This window comes from Hoplias malabaricus, chromosome Y, assembly GCF_029633855.1.
Source record: "Hoplias malabaricus isolate fHopMal1 chromosome Y, fHopMal1.hap1, whole genome shotgun sequence".
NCBI classification, from domain to species: Eukaryota; Metazoa; Chordata; class Actinopteri; order Characiformes; family Erythrinidae; genus Hoplias; species Hoplias malabaricus.
The window spans coordinates 80,004,435-80,032,325 of record NC_089820.1 but is presented as its reverse complement, the minus strand read 5'-3'; the positions used below and the strand labels follow the sequence as shown (position 1 = coordinate 80,032,325).

At 43.4% G+C, this 27,891-nt stretch overlaps 1 protein-coding gene across 2 annotated transcripts; it reads left to right on the top strand.

The window, feature by feature from the left end:
• LOC136679168 (NAD-dependent protein deacylase sirtuin-6-like) lies at positions 1–26,394 on the top strand. 2 transcript variants are annotated; one of them, XM_066657532.1, is made up of 8 exons: positions 1–180; positions 1,315–1,442; positions 13,142–13,324; positions 15,195–15,254; positions 17,364–17,459; positions 18,701–18,781; positions 22,079–22,202; positions 22,945–26,394. In XM_066657532.1, the coding sequence occupies exons 1-8, from the start codon at positions 115–117 to the stop codon at positions 23,398–23,400; spliced, it is 1,194 nt and encodes a 397-aa protein (XP_066513629.1). In that variant the 5' UTR covers positions 1–114; the 3' UTR covers positions 23,401–26,394. The 2 variants fall into 2 exon arrangements, with proteins under 2 accessions (XP_066513629.1, XP_066513630.1); XM_066657533.1 differs by lacking the exon at positions 17,364–17,459.
• Positions 26,395–27,891: the final 1,497 nt, after the last annotated feature.

Below are 27,891 nucleotides of genomic sequence, written 5' to 3'. Positions count from 1 at the left end.
GTAACGCGGAGGACCAACACGGCCATAGCTGCTGAATAAAAAAGTCCGCGGAATTTCAAACAGAAGAGCAGAAAAGCCATCGTTTATATTCATTTTAATAAGCTGCGCCTCGTCATGTCGGTGAACTACGCCGCCGGACTCTCTCCGTACGCGGATAAAGGCATTTGTGGGCTTCCCGAGGTACAGCTGAGTTGTTTACTCGATAGCTAACCGACATTAGCTGGGTTTGTTATAGCAACTTAGAGCAGGAATGACTCAATTTTTGCTGTTTTTCTTAACGGTACACCTATTAAACTACAGTAATACAGATATGTAACAGTTCCTGTTTAATTGTTATACAGTTACACGCGTAAAATAACGGTGGTTTTAGCTGTAAGGGCTAGCTTAGATAATGTAGTAGTAGTAGCAGCAGCAGTAGTGTGTTACGTTAAATAACACTATAATTATAGAAATCCAGCCTTGAAAATGAATTCCAGTCAGACGTGTTGTACAAATGACTGAATACTGGTTAATTCTAATAATTTTAATAAACTATTCCTGCAATATTTTTATGAAAACCAAGTTTCTCGTGCTTTGGTGGCTACTGTAAACTGAAGAAAAGCATGAAATTGTATGCACTGAAGCTTGGTACCTGAACGCACCATAGCTTTTAGGGCCTAATGATATCGAATCCTCACTGCAATGTTCCAAAATCGTGTGTAAATCATCTCACTGGAACAAAAGGGGTACAAACAGCCTAGCAATGCCCTTGACTTCAGAAGGAATGTTGAATGTGCAGGTGGCCACAAACTTTTGGCCACACAGTGTTTATCTAGAACTGAATGGTAGTTTTTAATTGAAGAATAGTGTCACTGTAGCAGAAATAAAGTAACCTGAGGATAATTGTAGGGTATGAACTGTACTTAAAAGCACCTTGTTTCTGCATCCATTATTCACTTTTATCAGCTCCTCTGACCATGTAGGTGAACGTTTGTAGTTCTGCAGTTGCCCAAGAGCCCCAAGGACCACCACAGAGTGGTGTGTTACTGTGTGTCATAGTGTACGAGTGCTTTTTGGTGGTAGTGTGGGGGTTTTGACCATTAAAAAACAGGTTTAAATGGCGCTAACAATGTATGCAGTGCAAGATGTGGACTACACTCCAAACTCCTCACAGGCTGTGACCCGAGGCAGGGATTGACCCTGTAACCCCAGGACCCGGGAGCTGTGTGGTAGCGACATCATTGATTAAGAATAAGAGACTCACCAGAGCAGCCTGTCTGCTGGTCCTTCACAGTCCTGAATTCTGCTGCTTTTAATGACCCCTGTCTTTTACAGGTATTTGATGGGCCAGGGGATGTGAAAGAGAAAGTGGCGGCCCTGGCTCAGCTGATCAGAGATTCACAGTACTTTGTGGTGCACTCAGGGGCAGGAATCAGCACTTCTGCAGGCATCCCAGACTTCAGGTAACATGCACAACCACTTTACATCACTTCACAGAAGCAGTGAGGGAGACTGAGATGGTAACACTTGTGTAATAAAGGTAAAGAAATCTACCACAGAACAGAAGGAATAAAAACACTAAAAAAAACCTAATCCGTATGATATATGGGTTGTATTTTGTATCAGAACTTACATATGATTTTAATAATGACTATTGTGTTGGATGTTAATTTGTGTTTAATTCTGTCTGATACCATGACGGGCGGCACGGTGGCGCAGCAGGTTAGTGTCGCAGTCACACAGCTCCAGGGACCTGGAGGTTGTGGGTTTGAGTCTCGCGCCGGGTTAGTCCGAGGAGTCTGTGAGGAGTGTAGTGTGTTCTCTGTGTCTACGTGGGTTTCCTCCGGGTGACTGTCTGTGAGGAGTGTGGTGTGTTCTCCCTGTGTCTGCGTGGGTTTCCTCCAGGTGAATGTCTGTGAGGAGTGTGGTGTGTTCTCTCTGTGTCCACGTGGGTTTCCTCCGGGTGACTGTCTCTGAGGAGTGTAGTGTGTTCTCCCTGTGTCTGCGTTTCATCCAGGTGCTCCCGGTCCAAAAACACACGTTTGTAGGTGGATTGGCAACTGAAAAGTGTGTGAGTGACTGACTGTGAATTTGTGTGTTGCCCTGTGAAGGACTGGCGCCCCCTCCAGGGTGTATTCCTGCCTTGCTCCCAGTGATTCCAGGTAGGCTCTGGACCCACCACGACCCTGAACTAGATAAGAGTTACAGACAATGAATGAACGATACCATGATTGCCATCCATTCCACAGATATTGTAGTGCTGCATAATTCAATACTGAAAAGTTTACTTATGTATTTAAGAGCATTTTAATGTGAAATGCTCCATTCCAGAGACATTACAGGCAGATGTATTCACAGTGCTAATGACATGGACCAGACCTCTGAAGACATATATGCCTCTGAAAGCAAGGTCATAAAAGGTTCTAACAGAAACCGCTTACGTAATGCTGATAAGATTTTTTACAACATATTTTTAAAATCCATTCATAGCAGAGACCTCTTTGAGATTCCTCTGTAGCTGCTACCGATCATATGCCTCTAGAAGATGAAGTTATAAAACTGTTTAAATACAGAAGACAGTGGCAGTGGGAAGATTCATGCACCCGTGACTAACAAGCCTCACAAGACGACATGATTCCAGGAGATTTGAGGAGGGGCAGAAGGTTGAATAAGTGAGGTTTCGTACATTATAGCCTCTAATGCAAATTCTGATCAATGATGCAACTGACAGATTTAGGGAGTAACTGCACTGCAACAGTAACCCGAGAGGATGGAGAGAGTCTGCTGATATAAATTCAGATTCAGGTTGTTGTTGTTGTTAGTGTCGGGCAGCTTTGCTCTAAACGGTGGTGTATTTCATGATAACCTGTTGTTCTTGTTTTGTTTAACTGGTTGTTAGGAGCTGAATGGTGCACAGCAGTAGAGAATTCCAGATTTAAGGAATAGTGTGATGGCTTGATTAAATATTATTCACCCCTCCACATTTATAGATCCCTAATGTGTCTGCAATTACATATTCACTGTAATTTTACATAAGTACATATTATTATAATAGGAATGAGCCAAAGACTTGGGCAATTTATTATTGGAGTGTAACTGTAGTAACAGGGCGATCTCACTAGAGGGAGATAGAGAGCTTTGTTTTGATTTGCACAGTTGCGAAATCCCATTTGCAAGAGCGAGGCATTGGCTATGGTCCTGTGGCTGTGGGTTCACTGTCTGTGTGCTCTCTCTCTGTCTGCACGGGTTTCCTCTGGGCGCTCTGGTTTGTTCCCAGAATCCAAGAACACACCTTGGTAGGTTCATTGGCTGTGTGAAATTGCGCACTGGTGCGTGTGACTGTGTGAATGTGAAGTGTGAGGGACTGGTGCCCTGTCCAGGGGGTGCTCTTGCCTTTAATTGTGTTATAGAGGTGCAGACCCAAGTACGAGTGCAGTGTTTACACAACCAGACTGAAGAGAAGTTTGACTCACTCAGGGCTCGGTCGTGTTTTGTTCAGCTCAGGGGTTGTTTGTTGTTGATAACTTGTGTCTTGTTTTGAGGAGCTAGTGTTTTTTTATTTCACAATTGGTGCTGAGCCCTTGTGCTTTGTATTCTGTTCTTTCAGGCACTTGACAAGCACTACTTATGTAATTTAATGTAATTCTCTGTGCTTGTGCTTCATTATGCACTTAACCTGTGACCTCCTATTGTCCTTTGTGCAGCGGAATACACAGGAAACCCTTGAGGCTGATTTATTGATGAAATTATAATTTATTCATTTATTATTATTTTTTTTATTTGTTGAGAATTTTCTAATTACACTCCACCAGAATCTCACCCACTGACCGTTCCTATAGTAATGACCTTTTCCTGCACTTCTTTGATGGTGACTACCTGACTGAAGTATTATTTCATTATGTTGTACAACATGCTACAAATCACCAGCACTGTTTGGAATGGAATTGAAGCATTAGAAAAAAAAATTGCCACAGTTTTATGAAATGTGAATTACTGCGTGGGTTTCCTCCAGGTGACTGTCTGTGAGGAGTGTGGTGTGTTCTCCCTGTGTCTGCGTGGGTTTCCTCCAGGTGACTGTCTGTGAGGAGTGTGGTGTGTTCTCCCTGTGTCTGCGTGGGTTTCCTCCGGGTGACTGTCTGTGAGGAGTGTGGTGTGTTCTCCCTGTGTCTGCGTGGGTTTCCTCCGGGTGACTGTCTGTGAGGAGTGTGGTGTGTTCTCCCTGTGTCTGTGTGGGTTTCCTCCGGGTGACTGTCTGTGAGGAGTGTGGTGTGTTCTCTCTGTGTCTGCGTGGGTTTCCTCCAGGTGACTGTCTGTGAGGAGTGTGGTGTGTTCTCCCTGTGTCTGCGTGGGTTTCCTCCAGGTGACTGTCTGTGAGGAGTGTGGTGTGTTCTCCCTGTGTCTGCGTGGGTTTCCTCCGGGTGACTGTCTGTGAGGAGTGTGGTGTGTTCTCCCTGTGTCTGCGTGGGTTTCCTCCGGGTGACTGTCTGTGAGGAGTGTGGTGTGTTCTCCCTGTGTCTGTGTGGGTTTCCTCCGGGTGACTGTCTGTGAGGAGTGTGGTGTGTTCTCCCTGTGTCTGCGTGGGTTTCCTCCGGTTGACTGTCTGTGAGGAGTGTGGTGTGTTCTCCCTGTGTCTGCGTGGGTTTCCTCTGGTTGACTGTCAGTGAGGAGTGTGGTGTGTTCTCCCTGTGTCTGTGTGGGTTTCCTCCGGGTGACTGTCTGTGAGGAGTGTGGTGTGTTCTCCCTGTGTCTGCGTGGGTTTCCTCCGGGTGACTGTCTGTGAGGAGTGTGGTGTGTTCTCCCTGTGTCTGCGTGGGTTTCCTCCGGGCGACTGTCTGTGAGGAGTGTGGTGTGTTCTCCCTGTGTCTGCGTGGGTTTCCTCCAGGTGACTGTCTGTGAGGAGTGTGGTGTGTTCTCCCTGTGTCTGCGTGGGTTTCCTCCGGGCGACTGTCTGTGAGGAGTGTGGTGTGTTCTCCCTGTGTCTGCGTGTGTTTTCTCCGGGTGACTGTCTGTGAGGAGTGTGGTGTGTTCTCCCTGTGTCTGCGTGGGTCTCCTCCGGGTGACTGTCTGTGAGGAGTGTGGTGTGTTCTCCCTGTGTCTGCGTGGGTTTCTTCCGGGTGACTGTCTGTGAGGAGTGTGGTGTGTTCTCCCTGTGTCTGCGTGGGTTTCTTCCGGGTGACTGTCTGTGAGGAGTGTGGTGTGTTCTCCCTGTGTCTGTGTGGGTTTCCTCCGGGTGACTTCCTCTCATGGTCCAAAAACGCATGTTGGTAGTGGATTGGCGACTCCAAAATGTCCATGGTGTGAATGTGTGAGTGTGTTTTACTCTGTAAAGGACTGGTGCCCCCTTCAGGGTGTGTTTACACCATGTGTCCAGTGATTCAGTGTAACCTCCGGACCCACCGCGACCTCAACTGACAATGAATGAATGATCAATACGTTATGTTGCTTTTCCTTCGAATGACAACTTAGAGTCACTTAATCTTATAAATCATCATTTGGCCTAAAATATAGTGTTTTATTTAATTTGAGATGCAGCATCAAATGCTGAAAAGAGAGTATCGTATCAGATATTTATAGTTTTTACAGATGTTTTAAAAGATAATATTATTCTTGTACAAACAGTGGTCTGCTATACCACTAATATATATAGGGGAACAGACACTTACATTTCCAAAGAGATATTCTGTTTAATACAAAAAAAAAAAGTTTAAATTGTAAATAAATCAAAACCAAATGTATGTTTTAGGCAACAGTTATATTTACTTTGGCTTTGTTTAAAAATGAAATATCTTATATTTAGAGGTATTTGAACATGGAGGTAGAAGTGCAGGGGCGGCACGGTGGCGCAGCAGGTAGTGTCGCAGTCACACAGCTCCAGGAACCTGGAGGTTGTGGGTTCGATTCCCGCTCTGGGTGACTGTCTGTGAGGAGTTGGTGTGTTCTCCCCGTGTCCGCGTGGGTTTCCTCCGGGTGCTCCGGTTTCCTCCCACAGTCCAAAAACACACGTTGCAGGTGGATTGGCGACTTGAAAGTGTCCGTAGGTGTGAGTGTGTGAGTGAATGTGTGTGTGTCTGTGTTGCCCTGTGAAGGACTGGCGCCCCCTCCAGGGTGTATTCCCGCCTTGCGCCCGATGATTCCAGGTAGGCTCTGGACCCCCCGCGACCCTAAATTGGAAAAGCGGTTACAGATAATGGATGGATGGTAGAAGTGCACTATGCCGAGGGCTCGTGATTGAGGTCTGGTGACATGAGCACAGATGTTTTTACAAACTCACACTGCTCTTGTCCACTTTTTCCATGGATCAGAGAGGCTCTATTGTTTTTTGCCGCTTGCAGCTTTCTTTCAGCAGGAAAAAATATAATGTTCCCGTACTGTGCAGGTTGTTTATTTCTCTAACAGAATCTGCATTTTCAGTAAAGTATGTTTATTTATATATATATATATGTAGGGGTGTGTGTGTGTTTAGCACTTATTTGCTTTGGGTATTTAAAAAAACGCTAATAATATTTGACTGAGAGTCTCTTTGCAAATGTGAAAGTGCTCTGCCCACATTTGTATAATCTTTGTTAACGGTGGCTCTGCTGTTCCGTTGGTGCCTGATGTCCATTAAAGCTTGTTTACAGATCTCAGATGAATGGAATAGTGGGACGTGTCTAAATGTACTTCTCAATTCCGCCCACCTTTATTTCTCCCTGTTGTGTGTGTATAGCACGTGCTTCGCAGTCAGAACCAGAGAGAGACGATAATCCATTATAGCTTCATATTTCTATTCAAGGCAGGCATTCCTTTATCATACGAGAAGCTGTGTCAGAAGACTGTGAGTCAATAGAGAGAGTGATGCTGAGAAAGGCTGCACCTTTTGCCTCCAGTGTTTTTTCCATTAATGTTTCCTAGGAGCAACAACTGTCAAATCGAGGCGTCCTTGTGTGACAGAGGATAGCAGGCTGCACCTGTGACAGGTGTGAGTGCGCACACAATTATTGTACATACACATACAGCTTTAAAACACACACACACACACACACAGATTCCCACCGACAGAAAGCATCCTAAGGCAAACTGTAGACACAGTCAGAAAAGCCACCTCAGATATCACACACTTCTTTTCAGATAAATATACACTACACTAGAGTCAGGCACTGGCAACAATGTCAAGACACACTACGTAACACGATACTGGCGTCACAATATGATGTAATGAGTCAGAAAAACACAACGTTTTAAGCAAGACATTTCTGTAGTTTATAAGATTTTGAGGTTGAGGTTTTATCAATGTTTTTAAATGCGAAGAGACCACAAATAAAGGTTTGTTCACATTGGTCTTCTCATATGTTTCACAAGAATTATTGTTATTGTATTTAAAGTGGATATAATATACCTATTTTGTACAAGTTTTCATAGTAATCAATATTGATTTTAAGATATTTAGTGTATTGTATGCCGATATGGGGATTTTTTAAAATTTATTTCTTTTAGAGTCATTTAGCATCTGAATTTAATACTGAAATACGATGAAAAACCATTACGAACACTCACTCAAGCTCTCTCTCTCTCTCTCTCTCTCACTCTCTCTCTTGCTCAGAGACACTTAATCCCGCTCTCTCTCTCGCTCTCACTCTCTCTCTTTCTCTCCCTCACTCACTCTCTCGCTCTCGCTTGCTCAGAAACGCTTTATCCCGCCGTCTTCCTCGCTCTTCAAAACAAACCCGGTGCTGCTGTAATTAACTCCCCTCTAGAAATCATTCATGTGGAACCAGCAGTAAATTTTGATAAAAATATAATATAACTATAACTAATTTACTTAAAAGATAACATTAAAATGTACAGAAATGTACAAAAACCGAAGAAAAGGCTTGTCCTGTGACATCCCACGATAAAAAGAATTTGTTTTGCTTTAATCCAAAGTGTATTTGCTTTAATTACAAAAAGATAAAATTATCAGTTATCAATGTCTGTATCGGCTACTCCAAGGAGCTAATTATCGGTTATCAATGTCTGTATCGGCTACTCCAAGGAGCTAATTATCGGTTATCTATGTCTGTATCGGCTACTCCAAGGAGCTAATTATCGGTTATCAATGTCGGTATGGGCTACTCCAAGGAGCTAATTATCGGTTATCAATGTCGGTATCGGCTACTCCAAGGAGCTAATTATCGGTTATCAATGTCTGTATCGGCTACTCCAAGGAGCTAATTATCGATTTTCAATGTCTGTATCGGCTACTCCAAGGAGCTAATTATCGGTTATCAATGTCGGTATGGGCTACTCCAAGGAGCTAATTATCGGTTATCAATGTCGGTATGGGCTACTCCAAGGAGCTAATTATCGGTTATCAATGTCGGTATGGGCTACTCCAAGGAGCTAATTATCGGTTATCAATGTCTGTATCGGCTACTCCAAGGAGCTAATTATCGGTTATCAATGTCGGTATGGGCTACTCCAAGGAGCTAATTATCGGTTATCAATGTCTGTATCGGCTACTCCAAGGAGCTAATTATCGGTTATCAATGTCGGTATCGGCTACTCCAAGGAGCTAATTATCGGTTATCAATGTCGGTATCGGCTACTCCAAGGAGCTAATTATCGGTTATCAATGTCGGTATCGGCTACTCCAAGGAGCTAATTATCGGTTATCAATGTCGGTATCGGCTACTCCAAGGAGCTAATTATCGGTTATCAATGTCGGTATCGGCTACTCCAAGGAGCTAATTATCGGTTATCAATGTCGGTATGGGCTACTCCAAGGAGCTAATTATCGGTTTTCAATGTCTGTATCGGCTACTCCAAGGAGCTAATTATCGGTTATCAATGTCGGTATGGGCTACTCCAAGGAGCTAATTATCGGTTATCAATGTCGGTATCGGCTACTCCAAGGAGCTAATTATCGGTTATCAATGTCTGTATCGGCTACTCCAAGGAGCTAATTATCGGTTATCAATGTCTGTATCGGCTACTCCAAGGAGCTAATTATCGGTTATCAATGTCGGTATGGGCTACTCCAAGGAGCTAATTATCGGTTATCAATGTCGGTATGGGCTACTCCAAGGAGCTAATTATCGGTTATCAATGTCTGTATAGGCTACTCCAAGGAGCTAATTATCGGTTATCAATGTCGGTATCGGCTACTCCAAGGAGCTAATTATCGGTTATCAATGTCTGTATCGGCTACTCCAAGGAGCTAATTATCGGTTATCAATGTCGGTATCGGCTACTCCAAGGAGCTAATTATCGGTTATCAATGTCGGAATCGGCTACTCCAAGGAGCTAATTATCGGTTATCAATGTCGGTATCGGCTACTCCAAGGAGCTAATTATCGGTTATCAATGTCGGTATCGGCTACTCCAAGGAGCTAATTATCGGTTATCAATGTCGGTATCGGCTACTCCAAGGAGCTAATTATCGGTTATCAATGTCGGTATCGGCTACTCCAAGGAGCTAATTATCGGTTATCAATGTCTGTATCGGCTACTCCAAGGAGCTAATTATCGGTTATCAATGTCGGTATCGGCTACTCCAAGGAGCTAATTATCGGTTATCAATGTCGGTATCGGCTACTCCAAGGAGCTAATTATCGGTTATCAATGTCTGTATCGGCTACTCCAAGGAGCAAATTATCGGTTATCAATGTCGGTATCGGCTACTCCAAGGAGCTAATTATCGGTTATCAATGTCGGTATCGGCTACTCCAAGGAGCTAATTATCGGTTATCAATGTCGGTATCGGCTACTCCAAGGAGCTAATTATCGGTTATCAATGTCGGTATCGGCTACTCCAAGGAGCTAATTATCGGTTATCAATGTCGGTATCGGCTACTCCAAGGAGCTAATTATCGGTTATCAATGTCTGTATCGGCTACTCCAAGGAGCAAATTATCGGTTATCAATGTCGGTATCGGCTACTCCAAGGAGCTAATTATCGGTTATCAATGTCGGTATCGGCTACTCCAAGGAGCTAATTATCGGTTATCAATGTCGGTATCGGCTACTCCAAGGAGCTAATTATCGGTTATCAATGTCGGTATCGGCTACTCCAAGGAGCTAATTATCGGTTATCAATGTCGGTATCGGCTACTCCAAGGAGCTAATTATCGGTTATCAATGTCTGTATCGGCTACTCCAAGGAGCTAATTATCGGTTATCAATGTCGGTATCGGCTACTCCAAGGAGCTAATTATCGGTTATCAATGTCGGTATCGGCTACTCCAAGGAGCTAATTATCGGTTATCAATGTCGGTATCGGCTACTCCAAGGAGCTAATTATCGGTTATCAATGTCGGTATCGGCTACTCCAAGGAGCTAATTATCGGTTATCAATGTCGGTATCGGCTACTCCAAGGAGCTAATTATCGGTTATCAATGTCTGTATCGGCTACTCCAAGGAGCTAATTATCGGTTATCAATGTCGGTATCGGCTACTCCAAGGAGCTAATTATCGGTTATCAATGTCTGTATCGGCTACTCCAAGGAGCTAATTATCGGTTATCAATGTCGGTATCGGCTACTCCAAGGAGCTAATTATCGGTTATCAATGTCGGTATCGGCTACTCCAAGGAGCTAATTATCGGTTATCAATGTCGGTATCGGCTACTCCAAGGAGCTAATTATCGGTTATCAATGTCGGTATCGGCTACTCCAAGGAGCTAATTATCGGTTATCAATGTCGGTATCGGCTACTCCAAGGAGCTAATTATCGGTTATCAATGTCTGTATCGGCTACTCCAAGGAGCTAATTATCGGTTATCAATGTCGGTATCGGCTACTCCAAGGAGCTAATTATCGGTTATCAATGTCTGTATCGGCTACTCCAAGGAGCTAATTATCGGTTATCAATGTCGGTATCGGCTACTCCAAGGAGCTAATTATCGGTTATCAATGTCGGTATCGGCTACTCCAAGGAGCTAATTATCGGTTATCAATGTCGGTATCGGCTACTCCAAGGAGCTAATCATCGATTATCAATGACCCAAAAATGCATCCCTAATAATAATCAAGATAATCAGTATTGGGGCCTGGCCCCAGATTTATTTTATTATTATTTTATTTTATCTTTTTAAATAAATGTATGTTATTGATAAGCCAATGCCCCACTCCATCCTTGTTCAGTCTTTCTCTCTCTCTCTCTCTCTCTCTCTCTCTCTCTCTCTCTCTCTCTCTCTCTCTCTCTCTCTCTCTCTCTCTCTCACACACACACATACATACACAGACCCAGAATCAATCCTAAGGCAAATGCTCAGTGCCTGTACGCACTGCACACATTTAAATACTGCTTCCTCATTCTCTACACTCTAGTTGCATTTGCTAAGTCTAAGAAACAGCTATCGCTGGAAGCCCTGTGGTAGAAGAACTGTTGCATAAAGGTATATGTGTTATTAAGTAAGTAAGTAAAACTATTTATACAGCATTTTCCACAGACACAAGCCACAAAGTTCTTTACAAAGACAAGAAAAAATGTTTATTAACTGTGAACTAGACGAGTTTAGCCATTTTCCATGTAATATCTCGGCGTGTGATGTATTACAGTTGCAGCTGCTGATTGTCCTTTTCTGAAAGAGCAGTTATTTATTACTGTATCCCGGGTTACAGGTTTGTGTACCTATGTGTGGGATAGAAAGGGAATATGTGATAAAAACACTCTCATATCTCCTCTGATTGGATGCCCTCCCCTGACTCGGCCGCTCCTTCTTTATGAAAATGGAGCAATCTTCCCCTCTGCTCGTGCTGAGGAACTACATCAGGACTCAACTGGGTAGTTTAAGGATGCTGTAACTACTGCTGGTAAATGTCTACACTTTAATCAAATCCCAACAGCTGGCTACAGCCCCCCTCTCGCCTTCCTTCTGCGACTCTCTGTCGTTTTTTCATTTTCCGTCTTTCTCTCTCTCTCTTCTGCCTGTAGTCACTGAATCTGAAAGCTATTTACCTGTCTTTCTCCTCTTGTTCCTCCAGGAGCTCAGATCAGGAACCAGTCTGTAGTCCTGCCATTTCTGTGGCCAAAAATGCAAGGGTGCTCAAGAGGGGCGAATTCCAAGTAGCACGTCTGCCAAAGTGTATTATTTAGGGCCACATCTTCTCAAAGACTTCTTGGAAAGCCAGTGACCCGGGCCAGATTTGCTAAGACCTCTAGAAAAGGGTCACTGCATTTTTTATAGTTGCTCTAGCCACTATAATATCCGGCAGAATGGTGCTGGAGGACAAGAACTGGGAAAACTTTGACGGTAGTGGACTGATCGTTTCTTGTAGGAGTACACAAATATAAAAATGTGTTTTACTCGTATTAATGCTCATTTTTTAAAGGTAATTACATGGTACAGATGGTGGTACAGATGGTGAACAGATACCTGTATGGTACCTTATTTTCTTCCTTTTTCATTGTCAGTAAATGCTTTACCAGTACAGGGCTGCGGTGGGTCCGGTACCCACCCGGCAGGAAGGCACCCTGGACGCACCCTGGAGGGGGCGCCAGTCCTTCGCAGGGAGACACACACTCACAAGTTCACCATGAACACTTTTGAGTCACCAATCCACCTACCAACATGTGTTTTTGGACTGTTGGAGGAAACCGGAGCACCCGGAGGAAACCCACGCAGACACAGGGAGAACACACCACACTCCTCAAAGACAGTCACCCGGAAGAAACCCACGCAGACACAGGGAGAACACACCACACTCCTCACAGACAGTCACCCGGAGGAAACCCACGCAGACACAGGGAGAACACACCACACTCAAACCCGTAACTTCCAGGTCCCTGGAGCTGTGTGACTGCGACACCACCTGTTTTGCCACCGTGCCGCCCTAAGGTGCATCAGGTCAATGAATGTTTGAATGTTTAGTGCAACATGGAGAACTGTTCTCTGTTTACACTATTTTTAGGTTTTGATTTGGATCTAAATCAGGTTTCTTCTGTTCACATTCCTTTTATAAAACAGTCTATACCTTCCGTTTGTTTGAGCTGCATTGGGTTTTTAAAAAGCCACCAGATAAACTCCATGTTCTTTTTCCAGCACATGTGGCAATATTTGACTTGGGTTTGCTCCTCAGATTTCCTGTCATTCGTCCAGGTGGAATAAGTCACGGCCAAACTCCGGTTACGTAATTACAGAGGAAATGAGCTTTTACATCTTTCTAGCTCAGAAATGTGTGTGTGGTTTTTTTTTTTTTTCAGAGGTCCTAAAGGCGTGTGGACAATGGAGGAGAAGGGTGAGACCCCTCACTTTGACACCACGTTCGAGGAGGCTAAGCCCAGTCTGACTCACATGGCTCTGCTGCAGCTGCAGAGAGCTGGCTACCTTAAATACCTCATCAGCCAAAACGTGGACGGCCTGCACCTGCGCTCGGGCTTCCCCAGGTAAACAGCTGCATGGGTAAAAGAATGTGGACATCTGTCGCTCCTGCATTTCTTCCGACATCGTGTGATGATCATTAGGGCTGGGCGATATCGCTAAAAACGTATGTCTCGATACACTTATCTGATATCTAAAGAAAACCTTAACAAAGTAATGGTTAAAATATCAGTATTTATTTGTAACACCAAAACACAGCACACTGCATATTTAAGTAGTAATTATTTAAATGAATATCTAAGTACAGGGGGTCCTCGACTTACGACGTTAGCCGCGTAACCGTGTATTCTTCCCCGCGCCGCGCACACCAAACACGAAGTTCACGTTACGACGTTTACGACGCAAAACCACTTAAGTCCAAACAAGGCTTTATACAGTAAATGGGAGATGTGTCGTAACCTCGAAACATCGTAACTCGGGACTGACGTAACCCGAGGACCTCCTGTAATATCTTTTAAAATATAATAAACGTAAGATAATTGCACACAAAACATTTGTTTCCGACATAAAAACACTTGTGTCAGCTGTACTTACATAAATAAACATAAGCATAAAGCTGTGAAAAGATGTGCCTGAGACTTGAGCTAAATTGTATGCCACTCCAGGTGTTATTTCTTGCCACTTTTCCTTTATTTGTCAAATGTGACAAATCTTGAAAACGAAGCAGCCGGAGTTGCTTGCTTTCCTCCAGCTTTTCCCCATCTGTCCGCCTTTGTGGCATTTCCCATTCAACTTTTTGAGATGGTGAAATAACTTCATCATGCACCTACCTTTCATTGCGATGTTTTTACGGCATAATTTGCACAAAACAGTACTCTGCTGTCATCCTTCCCCAAAACAAATCATTTCCACCCAGTCGACACATGCGCGTTCATATTTTGGAATTAAATCTCCAACTAGCTTTGTTTTTCCTCCATTGTCGACTCCATTATCAGTAATCACTGAGCGCGGGCTGATGGCGGGCGATTTCCTACCCTCCTTGAAAAGTTACATAGTGCAGTTTCTGCAGTGCTGAGCCCGGAGGCTCTGATCTCCCTATTACAGCTCAGTGGATCAAGCTCTGCTGGAGGTCAGGTGACTCTTATTAAGTAGGTTTATGAGCTGCTTTGCTCAAGTTGTTTTAAGGAAGGGATAAAGTGTTTTATTTTATTCTTCAGTGTGTATTTAGAGGGCTCCTCACTTGTGATGTTAATAATAAGAATGTGTTTATATTCTCGGACATAACCCATTATGATTGGACTGTTTTAGTCTCTTCTGCTGAAAATGACGAACTTTTTATTTGGTTATTCGTAGTTGAAAGTTTGAAAAGCTTATACAGGGGGTCCTCGACTTACGACGTCGCGTCATAAACCGATTTTCGGTGTAAGTCGGAACATACAAGCCGCGTAACCGTGTATTCTTCCGCCGCACACACCAAACACGAAGTTCTCGTTACGACGTTTACGACGCAAAATCACTTAAGTCAAAACAAGGCTTTATACAGTAAATGGGAGATTGTCGTAACCACGAAACATCGTAACTCGGGACTGACGTACCCCAAGGACCTCCTGTACTTGATTTAAAGATTTTATTTCTCTTCCCAGCTTGTTGTTAATGGCAGCGAGTGCCTTTCTCTGATTGAACATCTTGGTTATAATTTTGCTTTTAATGAACAGACAAAGTCGTAGTGTCCTGTGTGGCAGAGGTGGAGGAAGCGTGGAGTTTAATTGTACACGTTAACATGTTAAATGTGCTAAGATGATTGACGTCAGACCCACGTCTGAGTAAAAGCCATCAGCTGCTTGTTGTTGAGTGCTGAGTAATCTGTATGTCTCCTGAATCATTTATGATTTATTTGAGTGTCACTCACTCTCTTCTCATCTGTCTGTTTTTCAGGGATCGCTTGTCAGAGCTTCATGGCAACATGTTTGTCGAAGAATGCGAGAAATGTGGCAAGTGCGTGTTTCTGCCATTTTCTAATTCGCACTCATTGGCCATTGTGTTTCTCTTCATACAGATCTCTCTCTTTCTCTCTCTCCCTCTCTTTCTCCCTCTCTCTCTCTCTTTCTGTCTCTGTCTCTCTTTCTCCCTCTCTCTTTATCTCTCTCTTTCTCTTTCTGTCTCTGTCTCTGTCTCTCTCTTTCTCCCTCTCTCTTTCTCTCTCTCTTTCTCTTTCTTTCTCCCTCTCTCTCTCTTTTTCTCCCTCTCTCTCTTTTTCTCTTTCTCTCTCTCTCTCTTTCTCTCTCCTTCTCTTTCTCCCTCTTTCTCTTTCTCTCTTTCTTTCTCCCTCTCTTTCTCCCTCTCTTTCTTTCTCTCATTCTCTTTCTTTCTCTCTCTTTTTCTCTCTCTCTTTCTCCCTCTCTCTCTCTCTCTGCATGTCTGCACTCCTGGGTGAATCTCTCTTGCTGTTTGTTTCTCTGTGTCTCTTTGTTGTCTTTCTGCCATCGCTCCTCTTCTCCCACATGTCTTCACTCTTTTACACCATTTCCTGGAAGTGAAATTCACTGAAGCAAAGGAAAAAAGCCCTTGCTTGATATTCATAACATCTTTCTGAGAACAGCTGCCAAAAAAAAACAGCACTTAGAACATTCAGTAATGCTTTAGTAGCAAAGTCAGTTTCATATTTTTTCAGCATTTTATTGATCCTTATTCATCAGATCTGCACATGATCAGATCCATAATTGTAAAAATAACACACATTATAGTTTTACACACACACACACACACACACACATCCAGAGTAGCAGGCAGCGGTTGCAGGATCCTGGTGGGCAGTTTGGGGTTAGGTTCCTTTCTCAAGGACACCTCAGCTGTGGATTGAGGGAGGAGACAGTGCTATTCCTTTATTCCCCTATATTTTCCTGATGGTCATGGGCTCTGAATCAGTGAGCGGTCCTGAGCCCACTTCTAAATCCATTAGGCCATGGCTGCCTCTTATCAACACGTAACTGATGAAGGTGAAACAGAATTAAAGCATGACGATGAAATAAACGCTGAAAGGGACCAGGACTAACATTGATTGCAATCAACCAAAATGCAGAATTGCAACTTGCATTTTGTTCAATCAAGTCTCGTTTAAATAACGTGACTCAGCCTTTTCCAACACGAATATAATTAACTCCAAATATCAGTCCACACTCAGTGACGCTTGCTGGAGGACTGGTTTATTAAAATGAATAGAATTAATGCAGTTAAAGCAACTTTCATTATCAATTTTCAAATATGGAATATTTATTTAAACCATAATTTCTTGTGCAATAAGTGATTAATGAGAGGAACTATAGAATATGATCATTTCAAAGAAGCTTCAGGTATCGATCAGAGGAAGATGGGATCCTCTTTTTTGGTCTTGGTTCCTTTCAAGGTTTCTTCCACTTGTTTCCGAGGGAGTTTTTCCAGCCACTGTCACCTCTACGTCTCTCACTTTGGGCGAATTCACTAAAGCTGCTTTGTGAAAACCGCAGATGCATGTTATTGCAAATTATTGCTAATAATTTCATAAACTTCAGAATTGCGTTTTAACATTTTGACAATGTTTTGAAAAGTTTAAGTCACTTTAGTGCATTGTTTGTCCCTGGCTCTAATTGGAGCCCAAATAGTCGTATCACAGCTCAAACAGAAAGCACGGTCCAAGCCCCGGTCCCTCTCGAGTGCTCATAGGGCTTTTAAAGCCTTGCTCAGGGCGCAGGGGCTGTCGCACAAGGGGGGGATGACGTGTCTTGTTTATAGCCCCTGGCCCCTGGTGGCCAGCTTTGTTCCAAACCAGGAGCGCTGGAAGTTTGCCTGCCGGCAACACCTCAAGGCATTAACCAGAGCCTCATGGTTGTACACAATGTGCTACCACCACCACCACCTCCTCAGGGGGCTGCACGACACGACTAATTACAACATCTAAGCGTCTTTCATACAGGTTTACTAGGATGGAGGGGAGAGAAAATGGGTTCATCCCTAAAGTGAAATTGCCCAAGGTCTGATTCTGTATAATTTCACAACAGTCTCTTTGAATGTCCACCGAAAGATTAGAAGCGATTTTTGTGAGATTTGTGGAATGATTTATTTCCGCAGGCAGTATGTGCGTGACACTGTAATTGGGGTGATGGGTCTGAAGCCCACCGGCCGATTCTGCGAAGTTACTCGGTCCAGAGGACTCCGAGCCTGCAGGTGTGTGTTTGACTGTTGGTCAGTTAATATTGGTAAATATTTGACCTCGCACTGCTTTGATGAGTTTACAGTTCTTGGTAGTAAGAGTTTAGGGTTCAGATCTCACTTTTACGATGCCATTTTAAACACTTTTTTAAATGAACACTAGGTGAGATTTGGAATTTTTGCTTCTGGGGCTTCTACTGTTGTAATTCATTATTACTGTACTGAAATCAGTGGGGATGGGGAGGGGGTGTGGTTTCCTGTGTGCACAGTACACAGTGCAGTTTCTGCTGTGCAGCATCACAGTTATTTTGAAGCTGTAATTTTTAGGTAAAATATTATGCAGTGTTCCTTTAAAATATAAATAAAAATATATTGGGTTTAAACAATATTTTTTTATATATATTTTGAGATTACACTGGCAATATTTTGATACTAAAATGTCATTTTTGCAGCAAGTGTACTAATCTGCAGGGAAATATTATTGCTTTATTAGTTCAACCTTCACTAAAATTAAATCAAAATTTTCCATGTCCTACATTTTAAAACCTAAAAACTTCTGCCTTCTTGTGTAGTGGTAATACTATCTTTTACTGGGAACTATCAATTTCTTCTTATAATTATTCATTCATTAATTCATTCATTATCTGTAAGCGCTTATCCAATTCAAAGTCACGGTGGGTCCAGAGCCTACCTGGAATCATTGGGCGCAAGGCGGGAATACACCCTGTAGGGGGCGCCAGTCCTTCACAGGGCAACACACACTCACACCTACGGACACTTTTGAGTCACCAATCCACTTACCAACGTGTGTTTTTGGACTGTGGGAGGAAACCGGAGCACCCGCAGGAAACCCACGCAGACACAGAGAGAACACACCACACTCCTCACAGACAGTCACCCGGAGGAAACCCATGCAGACACAGAGAGAACACACCTCACTTCTCACAGAATCGAACCCACAACCTCCAGGTCCCTGCAGCTGTGTGACTGCGACACTAACCTGCTGCACCACCGTGCCGCCCCTTCTTATAATTATCCTTTACTTATTGACATATTGTCACATTTAATAATTCAGTACTGTGTACTACGATTTTTATTCTCAGTAAACTTGTATATGCATTCACTCAGCATAGCAGCTAAACATGTCATTTGACCAAGTGCAGGGAATTGTTTGCATGTGGCTGTATGCGCAGTTGTGTGTGTGTGTGTGTGCATGTGTAGAATATATCTGATTTGTTGTACTTGCTCTTTCACAGAGGGAAGCTGATCAGCACAATCCTGGACTGGGAGGACTCTCTGCCTGACAGGGATCTGAGCAGAGCTGATGAGGCGAGCAGGTGTGTATCAGGGGAGCGAGAGTAAAAGGGAGAGAGAGAGAGAGAGACAGGGACAGGCAGACAGACAGGGTGGGAGCTCAGTCGTCAGGTGGCGAGATACAAGGCCGTTCCGCTTATCAGATTGTGTTCCAGCCGATGCAGCCTATGGTCACAGACCTTTACTTTCACACTTTAAAGCCCACAGCTGTCTCACATAACCACACGCACACATGGATAAATCCACAATGTGCCGTACCGTGACCACAAAGCCCTGATTAATATATGATAACAGCACAAAAGATAAGGGAAGATTATATTTCTCAGAAGGGGAAATATTTTACAGAATAAGAGCTGTGGCACTGAACTGGGAGTTAATAATAATTTTCATATACCATAGCTAGTGGGTACAGGGTTAATAATCGACTACCTTGGTGCCCCACGTATTTTATATAAATAACTAGGTGAGAATGTTGAAATATACAAAGCTAGAAAAAAGGTAATTCTGCAGAATCAAAACAGGTTGGACCCTTTCATAGTTTTTCTCTCTTTGATACCTGGGTCTCATGGGTTAACTGAAACTCTTATCTCTCTTTTCTGCTTTTCCTGGAAGTCCCTGGTTGTCCAGAAGATGAATACTAATATCCGTCTCATTCTGCCACTCGTTAAGTCATGTGATCTTACTTCATATGTCATCAGCTGACATTTTTGGCTAGCTAATAATATTGGTCAGACTCTGCTTTAGATATAACTGAATAAAGGAGTACTAGGTAGTATGTTTACATTAAAATGAAAAACGTTGTTGCTTCTCTGGGCTCAGCACTGCAGAAAATGCACTGTGTAACTTTTGGAGGAGGGTAGGATACCACCCCACTCCCTTGATTTCAGGAGAATGCGGAAAAGAGAACTACACTCAGCAAATGCAGGGGGCGACCAAGAGCAAAGATACCAAATCTTACCGAGAGGTCCTTTAACAAATATGTACAGGAGGTCCTCGGGTTACGTCAGTCCTGAGTTACAATGTTTCGTGGTTACAACACATCTCCCATTTACTTTATAAAGCCTTGTTTTGAATTACGTGGTTTTGCGTCGTAAACGTCATAACGTGAACTTCGTGTTTGGTGTGCGCGGCGGAAGAATACACGGTTACGCGGCTCAGGCCTGAGGAGGATAGGTGTTAGGATACGATAAGAGCTTACAGTATTTTATTTACGTACAGTATGTACGTATGTTCCGACTTACACCAAAAATCGGTTTAAGACGCGATGTAGGAACAGATCAACGTCGTAAGTCGAGGACCCCCTGTATTTAGTGTCTGTATTTTGCTGCTTTAGCCTCATAGCATTAGCAGCTAATGTAGACAAGCAAATGAAGCTTATATTCCACCAGCTGACATCTCGTAAACATGAGCTGTAAAGTTATCTCTAGTAGACTTACGGTTTGTAAAATCTGATGGTGTATGACATACTGTAATCAATAAAACAGACTAAACTTCGACAATTCATGCTTAGTTATGGATGCTACTTTGTGATTTAACTTTGTTCACTTTTGTAGCAAAAGGAATAGGAGATATTTTATTTTACTTTTCCCAAACTGTTTCTGTAACATTCTGAATAAAGTGGAGGTAGCTCTGGGCTCTGCGTGGTTTATGTAGTGCACACACACGTATATATATCATGGCAAAGTTCTCCTGGCTGCTTTAGGGCTAAGTCTGTGAAATCATGCACCACAGACACATTTGCACATAGATGGAAAAGGCCAGTGCACAATCCTTTCAGCACGGTGTCCTCAGCCCTGTCACGCTTCCTGGATTCGCTTTGTGCCGTCTCAGGACGCCTACATGCGATGATGCCCAGTGACAGCGAGGATGCCACAAGGCTCAGCACGTAGTAGCTTCTGACCTCTATTTCAGGAGCTTGGTGAGTGCCCTGTCAGGTGACTCGGCGCGCTGGGCCTCGGCACTCATGCAGTGAAATCGGTTTCCGTCCTTGAAGCATCGGACTGTGTGTTATCTTTCCTCGGTACTTGATGAGGGATTGTTTGGAAAGACTACTTTTAAAACTGAATTCTGACTCTCAGGCAGTGGAAAGGACTTGTTTTGTGGAGATCGCAGACCACTAATGTGCAGAGCTGTCTGTTCATCAGTGGAGTCATTTACGGGAATCAGAGAGTGTAGCTAACGATGGCCATAGTGGAGACACCCTGGCTCTTTTAAAGTAAACAGTGTTATGTTTGACAACCACATGAGGGAAACCATTTATGAAGCATAATGGAGACAATTTGTTTTCTACTTTTTTAAATGTACGTTAGTGGGGGTGACAGACGCTGTGTCCGAAATGGCTCCTCATTCACTATTCTCCATATGACTCATTATAAAGTGCACTATTATACTGTATTCAAGAGGGTAGTTGTCACGATTCGAGGAGGGCGGACTGACGGAGACGGGCGCACACGCTAAAAAACACAGTACTTTTAATTAAACAAAAGATATAACAAAATAAAGACAGGCAACTACGGAAACAACAAGGCATATGAAATGAAACGAGGAAAACAACAGAGACAAACAGACCGAACTAAGGAAAAAGACACGGAAACACTGGAGGCGAAACAACAAGACTTGGATGACTAGGAATGAGAATGACACAAACCGACAGGACTAGGAAACAAAATAACTAGACTTGGAGTGGGAAAGAAACAAAACGAATGACCGATACAAGGAAGTGACACAAGGGAACTTAAATACATGAACAGACTAGACACACCTGAAACAGATAACGAGGATTAAGGACAAGGGCGGAGACATGGACAATAACAGACAGAGCCATGTGCAGAGAGAGCACATGGCGGGGAAAACAGACACGACAGGACGAGGGCGTGACAGTAGTGAATGATTTTGGACACTAATCATGCAGGTTTTTACCAAACAAAGCAGTGCATTATGGGTATTTGGTATCCACTAGTGTCAGTTAGTGTACATGGGTTGTACACTAATTTTGCAGTGCATTGTGGGATAGTTTGAGTGCACTGAAAATTCTGCACTAGGTTTTCGGACACTCGTACAAAATGGCGGAACCCAGAAACAGTGCACTATGTAGTGAATAAGGTGCAGTGTTAGTAGCAGGAATAAGAACTGAGGTAGAAGATTAAATTGTTAGGCACAAGGCAGGAACACACACTGTACCAGGCAACAGTCATTATGACATCACACACTCACACCTCATGTGAATTGTTTACCTCTTGAATAGATTTGTATTGTTGATATCTGAATTTTTAAGATTTGATCATTTGTGTGTGTGTGTGTGTGTGTGTGTGTGTGTATAGGCGAGCTGACCTGGCCCTAACCTTGGGCACATCGCTACAAATTAAGCCCAGTGGCGATCTCCCTCTTCTGACCAAACGAACCGAAGGCAAGGTAGTGATAGTCAATCTGCAGCCAACTAAACATGTAAGTTATGGTACACACACACACAGTAAACAGCCGCTTTGTTTGATTCTCACTCTATCTACCACACACACACCCCAATCCTATATTAAGAGACATCCATACACTGCATCTGCACAACAGCCATGTGACGTCAACAAGCATCAGCCTTCTTTAGTCTGCTGTCAGCAGGTGAGCTGCACTGACACAAACACATTCACAGTCGATCAAAACCCAAACATATTAAGAAGCTCTAAAGCTGTATCGCTAAAAGAGTTTTAGTTAGTTACCCCCTTACAGTTACTTAATGCTTTATATCATTTTTCCCCCTGAGCTCCTCACGTTTCGCCAAGCCATTGAGCTTTTAATCCTATTACAGCTGTGGGCCATGGCAGCTGTCTTGTGTTTGTTGCTCAAATTGGATTTCCTGTTGACTAATCTCATCTGAAATGTAGACATTTTACAACTACAGGACTTGTCACATTGTGTTTGAGGACGCTGCTTTGTGTAGATTACTGCAAAATAAAATGTGGCAATCCATTTAAAGCGCTGCATGTGGAAACTACACACGTGGCTTTGTCGTACGTAAATAGGACTCGCTGATTCGACGTCTGCTTTTAACAGAGCGCCGTATTCCAGCGGTAGGTCAAAAATAATAACGCTGTTTACGAAAGAAGTGAATTCCCAGCAGGATCCTTCTTAGTGTTTGAGATTGTTTTTCGGTACCATTTAATCAAACGTTGAATGTGACCTTCCACTGTTGCAGGACAAGCATGCCCACCTGCGCATCCATGGCTACGTGGACGAGGTCATGTGTCAGCTGATGAAGCTGTTGGGGTTGGAGATTCCAGAGTGGGCGGGGCCAACACTGTGCGAAAGCTCTGGAGGTGACGCAGACGTTTTACCTTATGGTGCTTGGAAGAAAGAAGTGAAGATAGAGCTGAAGATTGAAGAGAAGAAAGACATTGGGGTGAGGAAGAAAAGGCGGACGGAGGACAGAAACGAGGAGGTTAATGATCAGGGAGGTGTCAAAAAAGAGGAAGAAGAGAATCCAAAGGCATGCGAGGAGGAGCTTCTGATTGACAGTGGGTCTGAGCCTATCGCAACACAGAATGTTAGTGCCTCCTCCCAGAATGCTCTCTGTTCCTCATCACTGGACGTTACGGACGCAGGAAAGCCTTGTGAAGCTAAAAAGCCACGGGGTGACCTTCCTGACTCCTAAAGTTGGCCACTGTTGGAAGTAGCATCAACATCTCAGGCAGACACTTTGAACCTCACAGATCTAGTCGTACTGTACTTGCCATAGACAGTGAGTAGGTCTTTGTCTGTTGTCTAGTTGAAGTTCTAAAGTCGTGCTCTGAAGCTGTGCACAGCGGTGGGTGAATGATTGAACATTTACACAACACCCTTTATATATTTAGTTGTAATTTTTGTACAAAACACTACTGCCTCATTTAAAAAGGTGTTGGACGAACTGATTTCAATTCATTTTTTAAACATTTACAGAAGTCAACATTTTATGATCGAGCAAGAGCGGAAAACGAAGTAATAATTAGGTTAATGGCTTAAAGCATTGATGTCCTGTCAGCTGCACAATACGGCCAAGGTTTACAGACACCAGCTTGCTCATTCATTCATTCATTCATTCATTATCTGTAACCCTTATCCAGTTCAGGGTCGCGGTGGGTCCAGAACTTACCTGGAATCATTGGGCGCAAGGCGGGAACACACCCTGGAGGGGGCGCCAGTCCTTCACGGGGCACCAGCTTGCTCATTTTTATTTTATTTATTAACGGTATCTGTATTTAGATTTTCTTCCAAGCCTCTCCTCTTCTAATAGATGTTAGATTTGATTGCATTCAGCCTCAGTGAGGAGTCATGAACCTTATGCCGCTTTTCCACTGCATGGTACCTACTCGAGTGTACTTCGCTCTACTCACTTTCTGGTACTTGGTACCCCTTTCATTTTCCATTACCACCCCTTCCCTTCCCGGAAATGTAACTGAAGACATTGCGTATCACCTGTTGGGAACAGTGGGCTTTGGAAACAAACACGACGGAAAAGTTAAGCATTGTTTACTCATTGTGTATGTTGTTGTTTTTTTGGGACAACATAGCACCACGCATCAGTACCGTTTTTTTGTCTTTCTTTGTTTCACGGTGCAGCTCTCATTATTACGTCAGCCAATAATACAAGGAGCATTTGAACCTCTTCAAAAGACCACGGTGTAATTTTACCAGCTCTGTACTTTATTGAGAGTCCTATAAAAACAGATCTCTGGCCAATCAGCGCTCGGCTAGGTTTACATGTCACGTTTCGGCACACTTGGAACCACGAGTGAGCAGGTAAAGTACCCGGTTCCAGGTACACTGAGTAACAATTAACAAAAACAAAACGCTGAGGCGAGTTGAGGAGCACAGGGCAGGTACCATCCAGTGGATCTACAATTCATGTAGTGACTCACTGTCTATGATACAGTCTGAAAGGTGTAATGTGACACGTATCATAAAGGTAATGTGATAGAGCCCACCCCTGGTGTACAGTGCTGTAGAATGTCAGTTCCTTGTGCAGATTGATATGACATCTACCACAGGAAGGAGTACTCAGATACTAATGAACTGCACTGACAGTATGCTACTAGTACAGCGCATGATTCATAAGTTTGGGTCATTTCAATACGAATGAAATATCAACACAGCATTATTCTTGAGTTTACATCCTGATCATTTATATTTGGGTTGATGTCATTTTTTATTCATGTGGAAAACATTGTGTAAAGTTCGTGTGTCCCTTTTTCAGTGTGTCAGGGATGTGCAGAAGTGGTTGGGGAATGATGTAGGAAACAAACTGTTGGTAACGACTGCATGAAAGAGCTGTTGAACAATCTACAGGAGTCAGAAGGCAACATGAGAGACTGTCTTTTGTGATTTTCTCAGCTATACACACAGTGCAGGCAGGTCATAAACAACATTCATTCATTCATTATCTGTAACCCTTATCCAGTTCAGGGTCGCGGTGGGTCCAGAGTCTACCTGGAATCATTGGGCACAAGGCGGGAATACACCCTGGAGGGGGCGCCAGTCCTTCACAGGGCAACACACACACATTCACTCACACCTACGGACACTTTTGAGTCGCCAATCCACCTACCAACGTGTGTTTTTGGACTGTGGGAGGAAACCGGAGCACCCGGAGGAAACCCACACAGACACAGGGAGAACACACCACACTCCTCACAGACAGTCACCCGGAGGAAACCCACACAGACACTAACTGCAACACTAACCTGCTGCACCACCGTGCCCCCCATGAATAACATTGATACACTGTAAAGTATGACAATCAAATTCCTTTATTCATTTCTTTATATATATTTTACATATTACAGACAGCAAAAAGTGGAGAGATGTGTGCATGAATTTCTTGGAAAGCAACATGCAGGCGAGAAAAAAAACAAAACAAAGAACAAATGCAGGCTGAATTGTGCTGGAATGGCAGGCAAACACAGTTTAATCGAGCTGAGGTAAGGCAACACTGCCTTATCAGCAGCTGCAAAGCTGTGGCTTTGTACCCCACAGCTGCAAGGATTTCCAGCATGTGCCCCTGGGACAGCCGGACCTGGTTCTGAAGTGGTCTTGAAGCTCCGGCGGGCAGTAAACAGGCAGATTGGTCAAAAGAAAAATAGTGTTTCTCGTTCCTGTCTGGCTGACTGGCGTGTTTTTGGATTAAAGCCATGGACTGGTTGGAATCCTGCTCTCTCATATACCAGTCTCCTAGACGTTGGGGTGATGGCATGATTACTTCTTGGAGAAAGTGATTTCAGGCTCTCAGGAGGAGCTGAGAGATTGCTGTTATGTGACTGAAAGGGGGGCAGAAAAGCTGTTTTCCAAACGTTCTCTGGGAGAATTCATCATGAGAGAGCTTTTCCACTCGGAGCACTTCAACTGCAACATGTTTGGGGTTCTACAAGTATCTCGTCTTCCATGCAGGTCTTCTTTCATAATCTTTCATATATCATTATGGTTATGCCGAGGGCTGGACGATATGGCCAAAATTTATAGCACAATATATTTCTTCATATTGACTGATAACATATAATTTCGATATCGATATTGATATGAACTCTATAAAGTCCACTGAAAATCGTTCAAGAACAAACACCAACGAACAAACAAAACACCAACGAACAAACACACACCAACAAACAAACATTCAAACACCATCAGACAAACCTCCTGTCTTTGTCAATATTAATATTTTTAAACTAAATCTTAAATTGAGTGCTCTTAGCTCACTATAGTGACAGATGTTGTAAATAATGGATTATATTATTCACTTATATAAGTTTCTTACTTATAACTTATACTTATTCATATAAAATATATTGTAAATATTGAAAATGTGTTTAAAAATAATATAATTCTTATTGAAACCTTTTATATTGTGATATAAATATGCCCAGCCTTAGTTATGCCCCAGTAACGGTGATCATAGGTTTGTGTTTATTTTACATTTTGACCTGTTGGTCTAGGACAGTTTGCCACTAGACTGTTCAAGTCTACACCCCCCCCCCCTCCACTCCCAAACGGGGTGGTTTCCTACACTTCTCCTACAGTGACATAGTGTCATTTCTGCAGTGCTGAGCCTGCAGTAGCAATGTAAGAGGCCCTAGTCTTCCTACTACAGGTAAGTGGAGCAACACAATGACTTTGAAGCTGTAAAAACTAAGGTAAGGTGTTGCTTTAATAACCTTGATTTTCAGAATAAATGAGGTGAGCAATCATCCACAAACCTTTGGCCCTGTAGTGAATATGCACAAAGTTTATTGTCCATTTCTAGTGCTTCCACAGCTGTATAACTTCTGAATCTGTGTGGATCTGTCTTTAATGAGTCTGCTCATCACTGTTTATCTGAACTCCTGATAATGACCCTTCCAAAGCCGCTCAGAAATGAAATCAGATGTGACGCACCGTAAACAATGCCAGTCCACCTTTAGAGGAAATACAGACAAAGCGCCTGAGGCCGCAGAAGACGTCAGGAGACTACAAAAGAGAGGAAGGGCACCTAGATTACATCGTCTGAAACAAGGGAGAGACCTGTTGGCACCGCTGTAATCACTGGAAAAGCAGGGTGTGGCCATGTGGGCAGAGCCAAAAGATGAGAAAGCTACATAAAGCATAGGCTGAGGATGCACAGATGAAGGAAATGAGGGGGAAAAAGAGAAGTGCTTTGGATAGGAGATTGGAGGAGCCGTCGGAGATGCATGCCAACAGGGCAGAAGATTAGAACGATGGAGAGGGAGCCAGAGGAGCATAAGACAAATGGATAATAGTAAATAAAATGGCTTACCGGGGTGAGTGTGAACCTGTGGGATTCTGTGGGGAATAGAGAGAGAGACAGAGTGCCAAATAACGGGAGAGAGTTAGAACAGGGGCCATTTTAGTAGTAAGAGTCAAGTGCTACAGTTTTGCATTAGTCTGAACACTGCAAAAAATAAAATCTAAGCAAGTAAAATTTACAGGTCGCGGTGGGTCCAGAGCCTACCTGGAATCACTGGGCGCAAGGCGGGAATACACCCTGGAGGGGGCGCCAGTCCTTCACAGGGCAACACACACTCACACATTCACACCTACGGACACTTTCTGAGTCGCCAATCCACCTACCAACGTGTGTTTTTGGACTGTGGGAGGTAACTGAGCACCCGGAGGAAAC